Source organism: Spinacia oleracea, chromosome 6, assembly GCF_020520425.1.
Source record: "Spinacia oleracea cultivar Varoflay chromosome 6, BTI_SOV_V1, whole genome shotgun sequence".
NCBI lineage: Eukaryota > Viridiplantae > Streptophyta > Magnoliopsida > Caryophyllales > Amaranthaceae > Spinacia > Spinacia oleracea.
Genome location: NC_079492.1, coordinates 124,417,456 through 124,435,830, shown reverse-complemented (window position 1 = coordinate 124,435,830; position 18,375 = coordinate 124,417,456). Strand labels below are relative to the sequence as shown.

The 18,375-nt window shown below is 32.2% G+C and overlaps 1 protein-coding gene across 7 annotated transcripts; it reads right to left on the bottom strand.

The window, feature by feature from the left end:
- Nucleotides 1-754: 754 nt before the first annotated feature.
- On the bottom strand, nucleotides 755-17,331 carry LOC110778119 (beta-glucosidase 3-like). Of its 7 annotated transcripts, none has more exons than XM_056831350.1 (12): nucleotides 17,048-17,331; nucleotides 14,215-14,273; nucleotides 12,775-12,850; nucleotides 12,048-12,119; nucleotides 11,868-11,955; nucleotides 11,432-11,687; nucleotides 11,168-11,283; nucleotides 10,843-11,066; nucleotides 10,715-10,743; nucleotides 10,503-10,596; nucleotides 10,318-10,408; nucleotides 755-2,793 (listed from the first exon to the last, which is right to left on the bottom strand). In XM_056831350.1, the coding sequence occupies exons 1-12, from the start codon at nucleotides 17,259-17,261 to the stop codon at nucleotides 2,790-2,792; spliced, it is 1,323 nt and encodes a 440-aa protein (XP_056687328.1). In that variant the 5' UTR covers nucleotides 17,262-17,331; the 3' UTR covers nucleotides 755-2,789. The 7 variants fall into 7 exon arrangements, with proteins under 7 accessions (XP_056687328.1, XP_056687326.1, XP_056687322.1 ...); XM_056831348.1 differs by lacking the exon at nucleotides 755-2,793 and adding an exon at nucleotides 3,930-4,291; XM_056831344.1 differs by lacking the exon at nucleotides 755-2,793 and adding an exon at nucleotides 6,302-6,645 and having other exon boundaries at nucleotides 17,048-17,330.
- Nucleotides 17,332-18,375: the final 1,044 nt, after the last annotated feature.

Here is an 18,375-nt window from a genome sequence, read left to right as displayed (position 1 = left end):
ATGTCCCCTGAGAATTTTACTAAACCACCCTCTATGGTATTTAAGCATAATTATTAATGAAATACCCCTATGTGAGGATTTGTAATCCATCCGTATCTCATGTAATTATATAGGTGATTAGCCGTTACCTAAGTTATAGCCTATAATTACGTAGATTAGTTTGTATATATGTTGACTTATGTCATTCTCATCAATCAAGGAATATCGTCCAATAATATATATGGCTAAATATGATATAGAGAATAATATACAAAATATACATATAATCTATCAGTCAAATTTAAATTTAAAAGGGTCGAAGACAAATATTCAAAAAATTAAAGCTTCATACATGATTTTACACAATTTTATTTTACAATCCCCATTTGATATTGTGAGAGCTTCTAATATTGTACTTCGTATTCGGTTGTCAAACAAAAAGAACGTAAAAATTCTATGTGGTTCATTTTTTTATATATTGGTTGATCACATTTAATCTCACTGATAACTTTTCTTTCTTTTCGATGGTAGCCGTCCCTCGAGTCGTTCACAATCAAAATATACAAATCAGAGAGAGAAAGATTATTTTCTAATAAGGGCGCATTAGAGGTGGTACGAAGTAAGAGGTATACGTAGTACTATTGTACTATAGAATAGAGATAATATGTAATCTCGCACGCATCGCGTGCATATAAGACTAGTATATACTCCGTGTGTATATATATATATATATATATATATATATATATATATATATATATATATATATATATATATATATATATACTCAAATGAGAAGACACCCATAATGAGCAAAATGAGAAGGAATCTGAAGCGTCCATACGTACGGTCAATATAAGAATTTTTTCATCTGAATTTTTTTGCTCATTTAAATTACTTTTTTGCTCATTTAATTTTTTTTTTTCTCATTTGGACGAAATGAGATTTTCCACTCTTGTTCTTCTTCCTCCCTCCTGTATCATTTTCTGCTAACTCCATAGTTACCCAAAACACCAATTTTAAAATGAGGTAACACAAATTATAAGATCAAAATCAAATAAAATATTCAAAATTAATCCCAATACAGAAGAACAAATTAGAGTTTTATGTTAGGGGAGCTAACTTGATACCTGATATATAAGTCAGTTAGTCTAAAGTAGTTATATAGGTTGTTAGCAAAGTTAGAGTGGTTTGTTTAGTTTGGTTGTATAAATAAGCTAGATATCAGATTGTATGAGTCATTCAAGAAATAAGGAAAAACTCCTACTTCTCTCTTTAGTCCTCTCTGTGATTCTCTCTCTTTCTTTTCTGAATTCCCTGATTTCTCTTCTCCCTCAACTCATCTTCTACATTCCATCATCATCAATCTTCATCACTGAAGAATATCCCGAAGTAAAGCTAGTCTCCTGCATCAGTGGTATCAGAGCCGACCACCACTCCTAGCACCACATGTGACCGATGGAGGTGACGTCGGTGCTCGTCCGGGGCTAGGAACCTCCTCTCTTTGCCTAGCGCAAAGCCTGCCACATGAGGGCATGTGGTTGCGAAGAGGGGTGGTATGTTACGGTTCATTGTAAGGTATGGGACTTAAGTCCCACATCGGTCATATGAGTGGCTGATGTGGGGTTTATATAGGATCATGGGTTCTCCTCCCCTTGAGCTAGCTTTTGGGGATGGTTCTCCTGTGGTCCTGTATCAATGGTATCAGAGCCAACCTACTGCAAATTGAGTGATTCGACTCAATTGTAGTCTATCCTTCGATTCTGGAGTCAGCAATTCTTGAAGCTGGAAATTAGTTGGGCTAGAAATCTGGTATGAAAACAAGAAGTATAACTGATTGATTACTCAATTTTCCAATCCTTTACACGTTTTTCTGCCATTATTATAGCTTGATTTCCTGGATTCTTGAAGTATTTTTCATGCATTCAAAGTGTTTGATAAAATGTCAAGCTGAAACCCAAAATGAATTTAGCCAAAATCAGCTACAATAAACTTCTAGGATCGTTTCCTCTTCACAGTGATCACTAAACCAAACTCAATTTCTGAATTTGGATCCCAATTTCTGTATACCCAATTTCTGCAAGTCCAAACTACAATTCAAGATTATGGGGAAAATGGAAGAAACATGTGATAAGATTCTACAAATTCTTGTTGAGATGAAGGAATTAACAGCATCAAGAAGAGGTGGTGAATCTGTGCAATCTTCTACAGATTTTGAGATCAATTCCACCGGGTCTCATGGGTATGTACCTAACCCTGTTTTTCCAAAATTTTATGGGTCTCATCCTAGGACATGGATAAAGAATTGTAACAAGTATTTCACTCTTCATGATATTCTTGAAGATGGTGTTAAAATGGAATTAGCTTCTCAAAACATATTTGATAAGGCTAAAAAATGGTCTGACTCGTACTTATTTGGGAGGAAGTCTTACATTGATTGGACAGACTTCTTTCTTGATGTGTCAACAAAATTTAGAAATGATGCATCTATAAAAGTGGAAGATTGGAATAGTCATATACCCAAACAAGAATTATTAGTTGAATCAAAGATAGAATTTCATGGTTGTGATAATGGGTTACTAGTAACCAAGTCTGGAGGTTTTAGTTATGAACCTGTTTCCATTGTTGATAGTCAGTCATGCAAGGCTCTTTCCGTTGATAAGTCGTGTAGTTACTTGAATTCAAGCTCTTGTGTTGTTGCTTCCATGGTGGATGAAGAGCAAGAGGAAGCAGTTGAATGTGTTGGGCTGCTAGAAGAACAATTGAAATGTTCTCCGGTATCACATTCTCCTCTATTAGAAGCTGTCACCTCATCTACAAACACAGAACCACTAATTCTTTCAACACCATCAACTGAAAAATAACCAACTGATCTCAACCGAAATCAAGCCAAAACAGTCTGTCAGTTTTCATGATTCTGAATATGTTTCAGCTAATGTTAGAGTTAATGTTGAGATGAAGATGGTTGCCAAACTATTTGGTGATCTTCCTGTTAAGTTCCTAAGCTTAGCACATGTAGGATCTGCTGCTGGACATATGTTGGTTGATCTTAAAGAAGACAAAGCCTCTGCACTGTATTTTGATACAAGCTTTGAGAAAACATTCAAAAGTGATGATATATCTTCAGTATTTCATTATGAACTACTTGCTGAAAAAGGTGGGATGACTTCCTATATGACAGATGAAGGGAAGGGAAAAATATTATGCAGTGATTTTGATGGCATTCTGCTTGAAGATGAACTAACCAACCGGCCAGAAACTAACAAAGAAGAAGTTGGGATGTCTAAATCATATGTTAAATCAACTCGATGTTTCAATGATCAATTTGGCAAAACAATTGCTGATGAAAGGCATGGCAATTCTACCAGACCACTTCCTAAGCCACCTCCTTTATATTCTCCATCATGCTTGATGCTTGAAAAGTGCTTCCAGTTGACTTGAGGACAAGTCTATCATAAGTAGGGAGGAATGTTAGGGGAGCTAACTTGATACCTGATATATAAGTCAGTTAGTCTAAAGTAGTTATATAGGTTGTTAGCAAAGTTAGAGTGGTCTGTTTAGTTTGGTTGTATAAATAAGCTAGATATCAGATTGTATGAGTCATTCAAGAAATAAGGAAAAACTCCTACTTCTCTCTTTAGTCCTCTCTGTGATTCTGTCTCTTTCTTTTCTGAATTCCCTGATTTCTCTTCTCCCTCAACTCATCTTCTACATTCCATCATCATCAATCTTCATCACTGAAGAATATCCCGAAGTAGGGCTCCGTTTGGTAGGGCGTAAAACGTTTTCATGGAAAACGATTTTCCCCTTTTCAATCATTTTACGTTGTTTGGTTGGGTAAGGGATGTAAAACAATTTTACATGACTCCCTCAAATGTGGAAAACCCTTTTCCATTTGAAAGGGAGGGAAACCACTTTTCCTTCTTTCCTCCCTACTCCATTCTCCTTTCTTCCCCTCAATCTTCACCATCTTCTCCCATTTTCCTTTAAGTTACCAAACAAAGGAAAACTAGTTTGGAATTGTATTTTCCTTTGAAAATTGTTTTCCATGGAAAATCATTTTACATTGAAAAAGTTTTACGTCTTACCAAACGGAGCCTAGAACTAGCCTCCTGCATCAATTTTTTTGTTCATTTGAAACAAATTACACAAAATAAACAAGTTTTCTTCTCTTGTTCTTCCACCTCCTTCTTGTCTCTCTTCTCAGATCGACTACCTACCAATTCCGCAAAAAATCCCCAAATTTTCATCAATCCACCATCCGTGCCTCATATACATAGCTAATTGTTTTACAAATACCGAGTCATTGTTGCTGAACACACCATCAAAATCCACAAGCAGACAAAATCAATCGGCAAAGTGATGAAAAAATTGAACAATTGATTGACTGAAACACCACACTATAGCGATTGGAATATAAAAGTAAATGAAATTTCAGAAACAAGTAAAAAGAATTAGATGCTTTAAAAAAATAAAGTGACGAGAAGGAGAGAGAACAGAGATTATTTTCAAGGAAGGTTGAGAAAAGAGGAGAGAGAAAAGATATGGGATGGGGTTCATCCGTTCATGTTTTACGAAAGTTTTCATCAATAATTTGTAATGGTTGTTGTATAGAGCTATCAAACGGGTCGGTCGGGTCGGGTTGTAAAAAATATTTTCAGTTTCGGGTTGAATCGGGTCGGTTACTTTCGGGTTCGGGTTTACAAATGCTTGTTCAAGACCCAAAATTTTTGGATTCGGGTCGAACCAACGGGTTGAGAGATTTTAAAATGCGCATCATATTTTCATTAATTTAGGTGATAAGTATACAAAATATGGGCTCAAATTCACATATTTTCCTACACAAATTTATATTTAGTCAAATTCAACCATAAAATGGCGTATAATTCAAATTAAAATCATATTACACACAACAATATATAGTAAAAACAACGTGTTTATTATGCTTAAATTTTCTCATAATCTCATTTATTACTATAAATACAATGGTTTTCAATCGGTCGGGTCCAAAACGGGTTCTGTCGGTTTTTGACCCATTACTTTTCGGGTTGTTCGGGTTCGGATAAAATTAGGTTACGGCTCACAAAATCTTGTTAAGGACCCAGTGTTTTCGGGTCGGGTTCGGGTCGGTTTTTGGGTCGGGTCGATTTTTGACAACAGTGTTGTATGATTACAATATCCTATGGTTTTTTTTTACTTTTTGGCGTTAGTGATTGATGAAAACAGAGCAACATCTTTTAATAAGGAAAAAGGCTACATGTACACCTAGTGTACAAGATTCTCTTGTACACCACCATTAATTTGTTGACACATCATCAAACCCACTAAAAAATGAGAATGAAATATAATAAATATGTCATTTCAAACAATAAAAAAGCATGGTGTACAAGATGCCTTGTACACTAGGTGTACATGTAGTAAGATCCTTTAATAAGAGTAGGCTTTTAAGTTTAACCGACTACATTTTGTGTACATTGGGATATTATATCATTATTTAATGTACATAATCATTTAATTCATTGATATTGTTTTTCTTTTTTTAATTCATGTTGTAGTTAAAGATGAGTTAAATGTGGGTTAACTTGCCGGAAAATAGATTTGAGGTCATAAAGTATGAAAAAAAGGTTAGGTACCAAAGGGTGAAAAAATGAAAAGGTGAGACCCCAACCTTGTGCTTAACTCGTTTTTCCTTGGTGTTGAATTCTTTTTTTTTTTTCAAGGTGTTTAAATATAATCTAAATTAAATAAGGTGTTATTACAAAAGATGATTTTTTTAAGGTGTTAAATGACAAAAAAATCCTCATATTTTTTTATATATAAAATACAATGGTTGCCGTACATACTCTTTGAAAATTGAATCATACATCGTATGTATTTAGGTCTAACATACGGGGTCGTTTTTTCGGATATCAGATATGTGTGGCAACACACATATCAGCTAAAAGACAAAAAAGGAAGTACGATTCATGTTTTAAAAGTACCATTCTGTAAAACAAAGTACCATTTTTGTTTAAAAAAGTACCATTCTATTTTTTTTTGTCTTTTTTTCTCTTTTGTCTTTTGTTGTGATATGCATTTGCAAACACATATCAGATATCCGAAAATACTTCCTCCTAACATACTATGTCTTTTTTTTCTCTCTTTTGTCTTTTATTTATGGATGTTTTAACAATCCAAAATAATTAATTAGAGTAGAAATAATGAAACGGGAGCTAGGAACAGGAATAACCATTTTCATGAATAAATATAGGAGGATTTTGATAAATCTTGCTCCAGTTCTCACTCTAAAGCCCCACGGTTAACTAGGAAATACAAAATAGGAGATCACAACTAAAATGTATTGATATAAATAAATAGTTTTTGCTTTTTGTTACGAACAGTTTTCCTATAATTTTGGTGCAGTAGTACCGGCATTATGAAGCACTATATCGGAGGGCATCGAGAGTCGTTGTATTGTCTACTTGATTGATTTCCATACCCGTAGTAGTTGTGTAGTTTCCCTTCAAAAATTCAGAATACCATTTCTGAGATAACTTAGGATGTCTTGTCAAATTTGGATCATTATAATCAACATAGTACAATCCAAAGGTAGAGTAGAAGTCGGACAATAGTTCATATACGTCCAATAATGACCATACAAAGTACCCTCTTGTATTTGATCCATTTCTGCAATATAACAAAGCAAGTCATATAAGATGGATGCGTTATATTCACATCCGAACTTATTAAAACGTGTTATGAATATATGAAAGACCTTTTTGGGCTTGAATGTTGATTTGTATGACAATATGATGTTGAAATATTGATAAGAAATAAAAGAAGAAAATTAAAATATACACAAAGATTTAAGGTGATTTACTCTTAAATGGGCTATATCCACCATGGGGAAGGTTTGGAGCTTGTATTACTCTTCAGTGGAGAAAGAATTACAAAGAAAAATTCTTAAATGTGAAGAAGAGATAATTCTATGTATGCTTGGATCTTTTACCAAATTAGCTATTTTTCAAATTTTATTTACCAAAATGGCTATTTTTAAATTGTATTTCCCAAAGTAGCTACTCTTTTGTCTTTAAATTAAAAACTAATTAACTTTGAGTTTTTTGAAAAAAAAAAAAAACAATGAACCAGTTTAATTTTTTAAATAGTGAACCGTTTTGATTTTTTGTAAAAGTAGTGAAACGATTGACGTTTTGCTTATACTTTTAGCCTCTTAGCAACTTCACAAGTTCTTTTATAGGGACTTGCGCGCTCGCAAATATTATAAATATAAAGAAATTAGTTCAACCGTTATCGCGGATATTGTTAATTTGCTTAAATAAGCGAATTCGTTGTGTTAAACGAATTTGCTTGGCAAACTCGATCAACCAAGAATTTAACATACTCTAATACCGTGTGCGTGAAAGTATGTGAAGGAGAAGAGTAGCGCGTGCAATAAAGGCGCCTATCAGTTCAAATTTTTGCATCTTTTATCCCTACAAGTCTGACCACGTCACTATCTTACTATAGCCAATTGTATTTTTTTAAAAAAAATTAAATTACTGAAATTCTCATTATTAAGTATTAAACTACGAATTGAATAAAATTTAATTAAAACAATGAATTGAATTAATAATTAACTTATTATTGGAGCAAGAAATAGCAAGCAATGGTGTAATTGAGAAGATGATGTGTCATAACAAACATAATACAAACTTGGAGTTTAGGTTGACAAAAAACAAACGTGATTAAAATATTAAAATAGGTAAATAAACGAACTTAAATTATTACTATGGTGTATCGTGCATCTATCGAAATTACAACATCACGAGCAACATTTAAATTATTTGAGGCAATTTCAAAAAAAAAAACGGAGTATAAAGTAGACAAAATAAAAGATTAATAAAAAAAAGACCAGCACACTGTATAAAAAAATTAACAAAACCAAACCGGTTTAATTGTTTTTGCCACAAAATTAAAATAGTCAATTTGGTAAATACATTTTAGCTAGTTTGGGAAATAGATTTTAAAAGTAGTCATTTTGGTAAATAGAATTGTAAAAGTAGCTAGTTTGGTAAAAGATCCTGTATGCTTAGGGTTAGGGTTTCAACCTCACTTGTGTTTATCTCTCTTGATCCTGAAAATCTCATTACATTTGGCATTTATAATGTTAGACCCTGTTCTTTAGAGCTAAATTGAAATTAACTGAACTGAATGCTCCTAAACTAAACTAAACTAAACTAAACTAAACTAAACTAAACTAAACTAAACTAAACTGAACTGAGCTGAACTGGACTTAACTTACCTTAACTTAACTTAGCTTAACATAACTTAACTTAACTTAACTTAATATTACTGATTTGAAATAAATAATAAATAATAAATACTCCGTCCGTACCTTAATACTCGACCCAGTTTGACTTGTTGCACTATTCACATAATTCACTTTGACCTATTTTATTTCTAGTATATGAAAAAAAATGTTAGTATATAATATATTGTTGGTTTCATCTTAATATATATTTTCAAAATATTAATAGTTTTATAAGTTTTTATAATATGTAGTTAAATAAATTGGTGGTCAAAGTTGTGCATTGGAAAGTGTGTCCGGTCAAAACAGGCCGAGTATTAAGGGACGGGGGGAGTAATAAATAATAAATAATAAATATTACTTCCGCTCCTTAATGTTCTTTACGCTTACTATTTGCTTGAACTCAAATACAATATTTAACCACTAATATATCCAATTTCGTATGAGAAAAAATCATTAAAAGTTGATATTCTGAAAATACATACCGAGACCAATATAACAAGATCTTATATGATATAGTTTTGATGTATATAATAGTGAGAATTTACAGTTAAAGTTTTCTAACTTTGGACACATATTTCAAGGCGTAAAGAACTTTAAGTAATGAAGGTAGTAATAAATACTACCTCCGTTCCTTAATGTTCTTTACGCTTACTATTTGCACGGACTCCAATGCAATATTCAACGACTTATATATCCATTTCCGTATGTGAAAAAATTATAAAATTTTGATATTTTGAAAATACATAATGAGACCAATCTAACAAGATCTTACATGATAACATTTTGATGTATAGAACAGTGGGAATCCACGGTCAAAGTTTTCATACTTTGGAATCATATTCCAAAGCGTAAAGAACATTAAGGAACAATGGTAGTAGTAAATAATACTCCGTAATAATAAACACGGAGTAATAAATAAAAAATAAAAAATAATGAATAATGAATAATGAATAAAAATAAAAAATAAAAAATAAAAAATAATATTTAATAATTAATAGTTAATAATAATTAATAGTTAATAATTAATAGTTAATAATTAATAGTTAATAAAAAGTAATTATTAACAATATTTAATAATTAATAAAAAATAATAATTATTAATTAAAAATTAATAATTAATAATTATTAATTATTAATTAAAAATTACTAATTAATAATTAATAATTATTAATTATTAATTATTAAAAATATTTAATATTTAATAATTAATAAAAAATAATAATAATTAATTAATATTAATTATTAATTATTAATTATTAATTATTAATTATTAATTATTAATTATTAATTATTAATTATTAATTATTAATTATTAATTATTAATTATTAATTATTAATTATTAATTATTAATTATTAATTATTAATTATTAATAACTCCCTAGTTTCTCATCCAAAATGAGCTTATGACCATGCGTTAGAAATCTATTGAATCAAACTTTCACCTCCAACTTGAATCAACTCAATCAAATGAAAATATCATTAAATATGTCCATTTGAAGTCAGTCCTTACACTGTAATAATTAACCCAAACATCCTTCAAGGAGGATTCGAGGCACACATAACAAAACGTATCAACACTTATCGTAGCTATTAGTTGTATTCATGTATGGAGGTTTTATTTTTCAATTAAAGGGCTTTTATAATGCTCTAATAATCATCATTAACAAAATCAATTGATTGGCATATGAAACAAATTTAGAATTGCTTTCAAATACGATATACTTCGTATTATATTTGTAAGGATATAATGCTTTACAATTAGAGTTGAACATGAATGCTTGACCCGAAATAAGTGTGGGTTTGGACAACCATAAAATAAGCATTCATGGTTTTTCACTAATTAAAACAGATTTTTGATAGATAAACTATATTTATCTTTTATACTCATGATATTATACACTATATTAAGGGGATGGAGGGAGTACTAACTATTAACGAATTGTGATCACCTAATCAATTAGCGGTGTGTTATATTTATGATGCATGTTTGGATCTAAGTAGTAGTAGCTATGCATGTTTGGATCCAAGTAGTAGTAGCTAGGCTTACCTCACAGCATTAAGCACACTCCCAATATGATCATGTATGTACTCAATCCTGAATGGATCATTTATCGACGTGTTATAATTCGACAGTTGTCCTGCAACCAAGTTTGACCATTTTAATTAACTGTAATTAATTTATACTTATTAAAACAAAACATACGGATTACTAAAGAAAGGAAGAGAAATAACCATTTTCATGGATGAAGATAGTAGGATTTCCATAAACTTCTTTGTAATGCTCCAGTACTCGCTCTAGGCCCCATGCTTCGTTAGGATACATTAACTAGGATATGATAATCAAAATGTAAGAACATAAATAAATTCCACAATAAAAATAATTATAATAAAAAAATAAGTCATAGTCTTAAGGCTTGATTTATTATTCGAACACCCGACCTTACTTCCTTTGACACTCCACTTGTATCAGGAACTGTAAGATAGAAATTACAATTTGCGTTAGAATTGTGCGTCAGGCTAACAAGATTTTATATAACTATACGTGAACATATATGAAAGTAATGAAACATACCCATTAGCCACTCCACTGCCATGTCAGCATAAAAGTCTCGTGGCATTTGGGTGTGGCTTATGGAGTTGTCCTTCATCTTCATGACAGTATAGTAATTAATTCCAATAAAATCAAATGAGCCCTTCACTAATTTGGATTCGGTTTTCGAGAAAATCGGAAGTCTTGAGCCGACGTTTTTCTTCATTATTTCAGGGTAATCACCATATGTCAATGGGTGCATAAACCTATAACATATATCCAACATAATAATAACTCAAAAGTAAGCATTATAATCTTAAGAGGAGAGCGTTTTGAGGCTAGCTTGACCATTTAATATGGAGCTTACCAGCCAATAGAAAATTCATTGGATCTTCGAACTGCAATTACGTCTTCACTTTTGTTCGTAACAGGACTAAAATGGTATGAAAGGAGATTCATCCCGATGAATCCAAGTTGTTTGGCCTATAACCAATTATGTTATAAGCTAACCAAATGATCAAGGGAATGGGTGGGAAGATATTATATGTAGCATGTTAATTCAATTCGTTACAAACATTTCAAAATAGTATACATGACTATTGTTTCAAACGGAAAATTAAAAATAGCATACCTGGTACTTTTCCTTGTATATCCTTACAGCATACGCATGAGCCAATAGTATTGTATGGCCAACAATGTATGGCTCAGTACTCGAGTTTCCTCCGGTACATTTGACTCCAAAGGGTGAAGAACATCTATTTGGGGGTGTAATCCCCACATTATAACCACCAATGGCGAAGATGTTCGGCTCATTGAAAGTTGTCCAATATCGAACCCTATCACCAAATTCTCTAAAGCAAACATCCACATATGATGTATAGTCTTCTCTGCATGCACATTTATATCCATCGCATTAATTATAATTCAATACTAAAATAAGTTGTGCACGTGATGCATGATTCGCGCACATTTGAAAAAGAAAAAAAAACAATGTACTAAGAGATACTATAACATATATTTGTATAGTATATTTTCTTTGAAAGTTTTAATTTTAAAAGAGTACATACATGATCCTCGGGTCAAGGAAGCCTCCATATTCATCCTCAAGGACTTGTGGTGTATCCGTGTGTGTTAATGTAACATGTGGCTCAATTCCTGCAAATTGAAGTTGAAATAGTTATCCATGTATGTACGTAACATTTTATCTTAATATTAATGTAAATGTTCAGCAAATAAATGTTAAATACCATGATTGATAAGTTCATTGATGAGGTTGTTGTAGTATCTTAATCCTTTAGCGTTAACGGGTCCTCTGCCATCTATAAACAAAGAGATTGAAAAGTTATATTGCAAATGACGAGTATATAAATGTAAACGTAAATGTTAGGGTGTTTAAATATGAATAACTAACTCTTTAGTCCGTTCAAAAAAGGGGCAATTATATATTAGTTGTTTAGCGGTCTTTTATAGTCTTTATAATGAGCTTAATATTTTAATATGAATATATGATTTAAATAGAGGTGGAATTTGATGTTTGAAAGAATATATATATATATATATATATATATATATATATATATATATACTAAATGATGAATTAATATTGAGTATTAAGGAAGGGATGAAGTAGAAGATCGAGGTTGAATGAATATATATGAATTAAAGGTGAATTGATGTTGGATGAGGAATATGAAGTGGAAGAGACGTTGGAACTGTAAAATATATAGAGTAGCAAACCACAAAAAGAATTTTTTTTTTTAAAACCAAATCTATAGTTTGATTTTTTAAATATTATATATGTATATATTTCCTAGAAAATTATTTATTTATGAGATGCTAAAATGATATATTCCGCATATAAGTATTATATTCTTCGTTCAAAAACAATACAATGCACTATTTAATTTGGTAAACAAGGTAATGGTTGTAATAATGGTACTCGTAATGCATGTAATATAAATTGGTAGTACGTACTTGGTATTAGTCTCGACCATGAAATAGAAAATCGATAGGCATCCAATCCTGTTTCGACCATGAGTTGAACATCTTCCTGATACATAAATGACCTACATTTAGTGATAAAAAATCACAATGTTCTTTTTTTTTTTTTTCTTTTTCTCTGATTCAAGTTTTTTTTTTTTTTTTTTTTGAGCCTTGTTAGAATAATTGAACTAGTGTGTGGCTCGGGCGATGCGCCGTTTGCCAATTTGAATAATTAAAATGACTGCGTGGCCCGAGCGATGCTCCATTTGCTACTTTAAACACTACAAGAATTTGTATCTTTAACGACAACCTAATTACGACGGGTCAAAAATCCCGCCGCAAAATCCTTTTGCGACGGGGCTAACAACCAAACAATGACGGGAATAACCGTCGCAAATGTCTTTTACGACGGGTTTACGACGGATTTACGACGGATTTACGACGGGATTTCTATTAACGACGGACCCCTTTTATGACGGGTTCGCGTCAGGAAATCCCGTCGTTAATCAATGATTATTGGCCTTTCGCGACGGGATTTTCCGTCGTTAATAGTACAATTTTTTGTAGTGAAATAATAAAAATTTGAGATTTTTCTTGACCTTAATATTTTACCAAAATACATGAAGTCCATAAAAATGAAAAGATTAATTGAGTTCATCAACTACACATGTACACCACGTCATTTATCCTGTCAAGTAATTTTTGTTTGAACCTTGTTGTATTGATTTTTTTTTTTTTTTGTCAATGACATCACATAACATTGATGAGTGGCGTAAACGGGAGAGTTCTATGTGACTCATAAACTTTCTTAACAACGCCTTTTAATATATTAGTATAGATTATGAGATTCTTTTTTAGCTAATCTTTGACAAAATACATGTAGTTTATAAAATGAAAAGATTTATTAAGTTCGTCAATTACACATGTACATTAAATCATTCATCATTTCAAGTAATTTTTCATCATCTTGCAATTCGTTTAATTTATTTTCTAATGGAACTAAGTGCTTCATATTAATAAACAATCAATTAGATATATGTAGGGTATTTCTATGGTTGATATTTATGAGACTTATGACATAATGTTTAATTCATGGTTTTCCTAATGCTTTAATTATTTTTTCATTCCAACATAATTCATAGAAATAAAAGGAAACATAAAAGATTTAGTTGTTTAATTTGGATTTCATGTTAACATGTATTTATAAATTAGTGTGCATAGAAAAAAAACACACTTAGTGGTTGGTTAAGAGATGATGAGAGTTATTCTCCAAAGTCGAGGTCTGGTGTTCGAACCTTTTGTATTGATTGTTGTCAATAACATGACAATACCTAGGTGAGTGGATGACGTGACATCAACAAAAGAGTTCTATGCGGTATATACACGTTCTTCGTAACACCTTTTAATATATTAAATATAGATAGTGCTCACCTTGTATTTATGATACTGATCACATCCTACATCCGGATTTTGTATCTCATGCCCTGAAACTAACATTTTATACTTAATGACGAAAATATTGATGAGAAGAGGAATGACAAAACTTCGAATACTTAGAGCAGGTGCATCAGTGCATGCAATGGTGAATTAAGGCTTCTGTCAATTTGGTCTTGACGCTTACGCCTTATTGTTTTTGGCTCAATTGCAATTTTAAGACTTATTTGATTGATCAGTTCAGTTCAGTTCAGTTCAGGAGCATTCATTTATATTCTCAGTTAGTTAAGTTATGTTAAGTTAAGTTTAATTCAATTTCATTCAACTTATTATTATTATTAAAAATTAATAATAATAATAAAAAAAAAAAAAAATTTATTATTATTTTCATTATCTATGATATACGGAGTATTATTATTATATAACTTTTTTATTTACGTAAAATTTATTTTTATATTATAAATTATTATTTTAGTACTACATCCGCTCCTGAAAGTTCTTTACGCTTTTCGTTTTAGTCCGTTTATGAAAGTTATTTACACTCTATTTTATTCCCTTACTAGAATTATAAAGTTTACATACTTATACCCTTATTTGGCCCACTACAACTTGTAATATTATATTATGAAAATCCTTCATAACCTACCCACTAACAATACTTTAATACGATGTATTAATTTTCATCCTCTTACATTGTTGGACAATTTATAGCCACTCACCAAAGTTCTTTGATTACCGTGCAGTAAGCGTAAAGATCATTTAGGAACAGAGGTAGTATTTAATTACAGATTATTAATTATTTATTAATTAGTTATTAATTATAAGTTATTTGTTATTTGTTATTTATTACAATTCAGTAATATTTTGTCCAATCAAATTCGGTTCGATTTAGTTCAGTTCAGTTAATTTCAGTTCAGTTAATTTCAGTTCAGTAATATTTTGTCCAGTTAAGTTCAATTCAATTCAGTTTAATTCAGGAGCATTCAATTCAATTCAATTCAATCCAGTTTAGTTCAATTCAGTTAATTCAATTCGGTTCACTTCTAAATAACAAAACCTTAGATGGTTATACAATGTTGATATTTTGTTCTGTCAATGGGCTTGGCCTTGACATGGGTCTAAGTAATTGCCCCCACTGGGCGTGCAACCTCATTTGTGGATCCAAATCACCACTTGCCGACAACATTGATCCATGAGCATTATTGGCATTCTGCCCAAATCATCCACTTGTACTCCGTAGTAATTTTGTATTTTGTTAAAATAGTTTATACGTAGTCTTTACGTTCCTAAATGATTTTCCCACAAGATAAATTAACTTTATAAGAATTGGGTATAATCAGAAGTAAATGGATAATATTTATCTTTTAGTTATATTAAATAATAGTTTGTGAGGAGAGACATGTGAGGACCACAAAATAAGTACGGTATGAGACAAATAAATAAGGACATCCATTATAGCACATGAGACAATCTTGTAGGGACAGACAAAGTATATGTAAAAAGTATGAGCATCAATAAAGGGATACTCTTATTGACTCTTATTTTGGTGTCTCTTAGTCTCTCTCATATGCCACATAAGCTTCAATTCCAATTTCCAAATGAGAGTCCCCTCCTAAAATTTGTGGAAATGGACTAACTCTTAATACTACTCCGTAACTCTTATTCTCTCTTACCTTCTTTTTTTATTATATTTTTATACAAAAATAATGATATAGCACTAACTCTTATATGTACTCCCTCCGTCCCTTAATACTCGACCTGTTTTGACCGGACACACTTGAAAATGCACAACTTTGACCACCAATTTCTTTAACTACATATAATAAAAACTTATAAAAAATATTAATATTTTGGAAATATATATTAAGATGAAGCCAACAATATATTATATACTAACATTTTTTTTCCATATACTAGAAATAAATAGGGTCAAAGTGAATTATATGAATAGTGCAAAAAGTCAAAACAGGTCGAGTATTAAGGGATAGAGGGATTAATATCTAACTCTTATTTCAGAAATTTATCTTACAATTTCCAAATAAGAGACTCTCATTACACATTTCAGAGCTAGCTCTTATTTTTTTCTCTCACCTTAAGAGTCACCTAAGAGTTCCCCCTTATTGTTGCTCTTAGTCTCTTTCATATGTCCACATAAGCTTTGACTACAAAGTATAAATAAGAGTCCTTCCTAAAGATTGTAGAAATGCACTAACTCTTATTCTCTCTTACCCTCTTATTTTATTTTATTTTATTTTCAAGCAAAAAATGTTGCACATGACATAGCTCTTATTGATGGAGCTAGCTAGCTCTTATTTCAGAATTTTCTCTTACACACTCTATTTAACAATCTCTAATTTCTTACCTAAGAGTTAGCTCTTAATTGTTCTCTCTCTCCTTAAGAGACACATAAGAGTCTCCCACTATTATTGCTTTTAAGTGAAAGAGAATATGTCAAATTAGGGAAAATAAAAAAAGATAAGAAATAAATTATTTTACAATTGACTATTGCACATGATCTCATAGTCATGTGAACAATACATTCAAACTATCAAAATAATGAAAGAACCAATAACCGACATTAAACATCCAATTATCATCAAACATACCTTTAAATCTTTACAACAAAATTAGCCAATTAGGATTTATATTTTTATGTATTTTATATAGAACATGTAAAACGAAAAGCATGTATAAGTGAGTATAACATCAAAGGAATGTAGAAATAAGAGAGGGCTTGAAAAGAACATTAAAGATGAATGTGATTAGCTTACTGAAGTATATAATTATCATATACTACGACTGTTGTAGGAAATAAAACAAAAAAACTTACTTGAACGATGAGCAAAAGTATCATAAATACTGCGCTTCCTCCCATCCTCCAATGCTGCTCCCTCTACCTGATAAGCTGAGGTACTAACACCAAATACGAAATCCTTAGGAAAATCGTTACGATTATACTCTTTGCCTTCACTTCCAGCAACTGCGCGTAAAAAATCAAAGCATAGAGGCAACAAACACAACCAAAGTACTACCCTCATTCCCATTTTCTCTCCAAATAAATTGGGAAGTGCTTGAGTCTTGAAAAGAAGCTATTAGCACGGTACACGCATTCTTGTCTTTATATACATATGTTTGGGCTCCCAATTGAGAATCAATTGGGCCACTAAGTCCAAAGCCCAATGGCTCTAAACAAACAGCATCAAACCCACCAATGGCTAGTCAGCCATCCATCAAGGCCCAAGGCCCAAAAGCAATAAATGACCTATGGGCATTTATTATGCAAACACTATAAATAGGCCGCCAAGGCTCACACCTCAAGGTACGTCCAATTTACCGCCTTAAGACTACTCTTCTAGAGAACTTCTCTCTAGAATCCGAGCATCATTCTTACTTAGGCATCGGAGGGGCTTTTCTCGGAAACACCCCCGAGGCTAGTAACTTTGCTCTTGTGCAGGTGAATTCGGACTCCACTCATTCAAACAAGCAAGATCTTCAACACATACAAAAGGGCCTTCATTCGAAGCCCATTGTTTCCATCTTTTCAACACCGGAACAATTTGGCGCCGTCTGTGGGGAAGAACACTTCAAAGCCTTTGAAAGACATCAATCACCTCTTTCCGCGAAAATGGTGAATGATGTTGTTAACAACAATGACGACGATATGATGGTGCGGTCAGATTCAGAATCTGACCAAGAGGGGCACCCTCAATCGATGGCGAGGTCACAGCCAAGCAGAGCTACGACCGCCACAAATGCAGGACCTCCGATTCCAACTAGGGAAGAGCTCACTGCGGCCATGACCATCATGCAAAACTTCCTCTTCAATGAGAAGCAGCAAGGACTGGCAAATGACCGCAGAGAAGAGAGGAGGACCAGGCGAAGGCTGAACGAGCCACCCAGTGCGGAAGTGTCCAGACCCGAACGAGAACTCCTTCCCTTGACAGGTACACACTTGACGTCGAGGTGGATGGAAAGCACGTGGGACACCCAAAAAAGGGCACAACAGCAACCAGATTGGTTTGCGAGACCATCGCCTACTCCAACAGCTCTCCAAAGCGAATCAACTACTCGTAACACTCGGATCCGAAGCTCGGTACTCAGCAGGTTGAGGCCCTCGGTCCACTCAAGGTTAAGACCTTCGATCCATACGAGACTCGG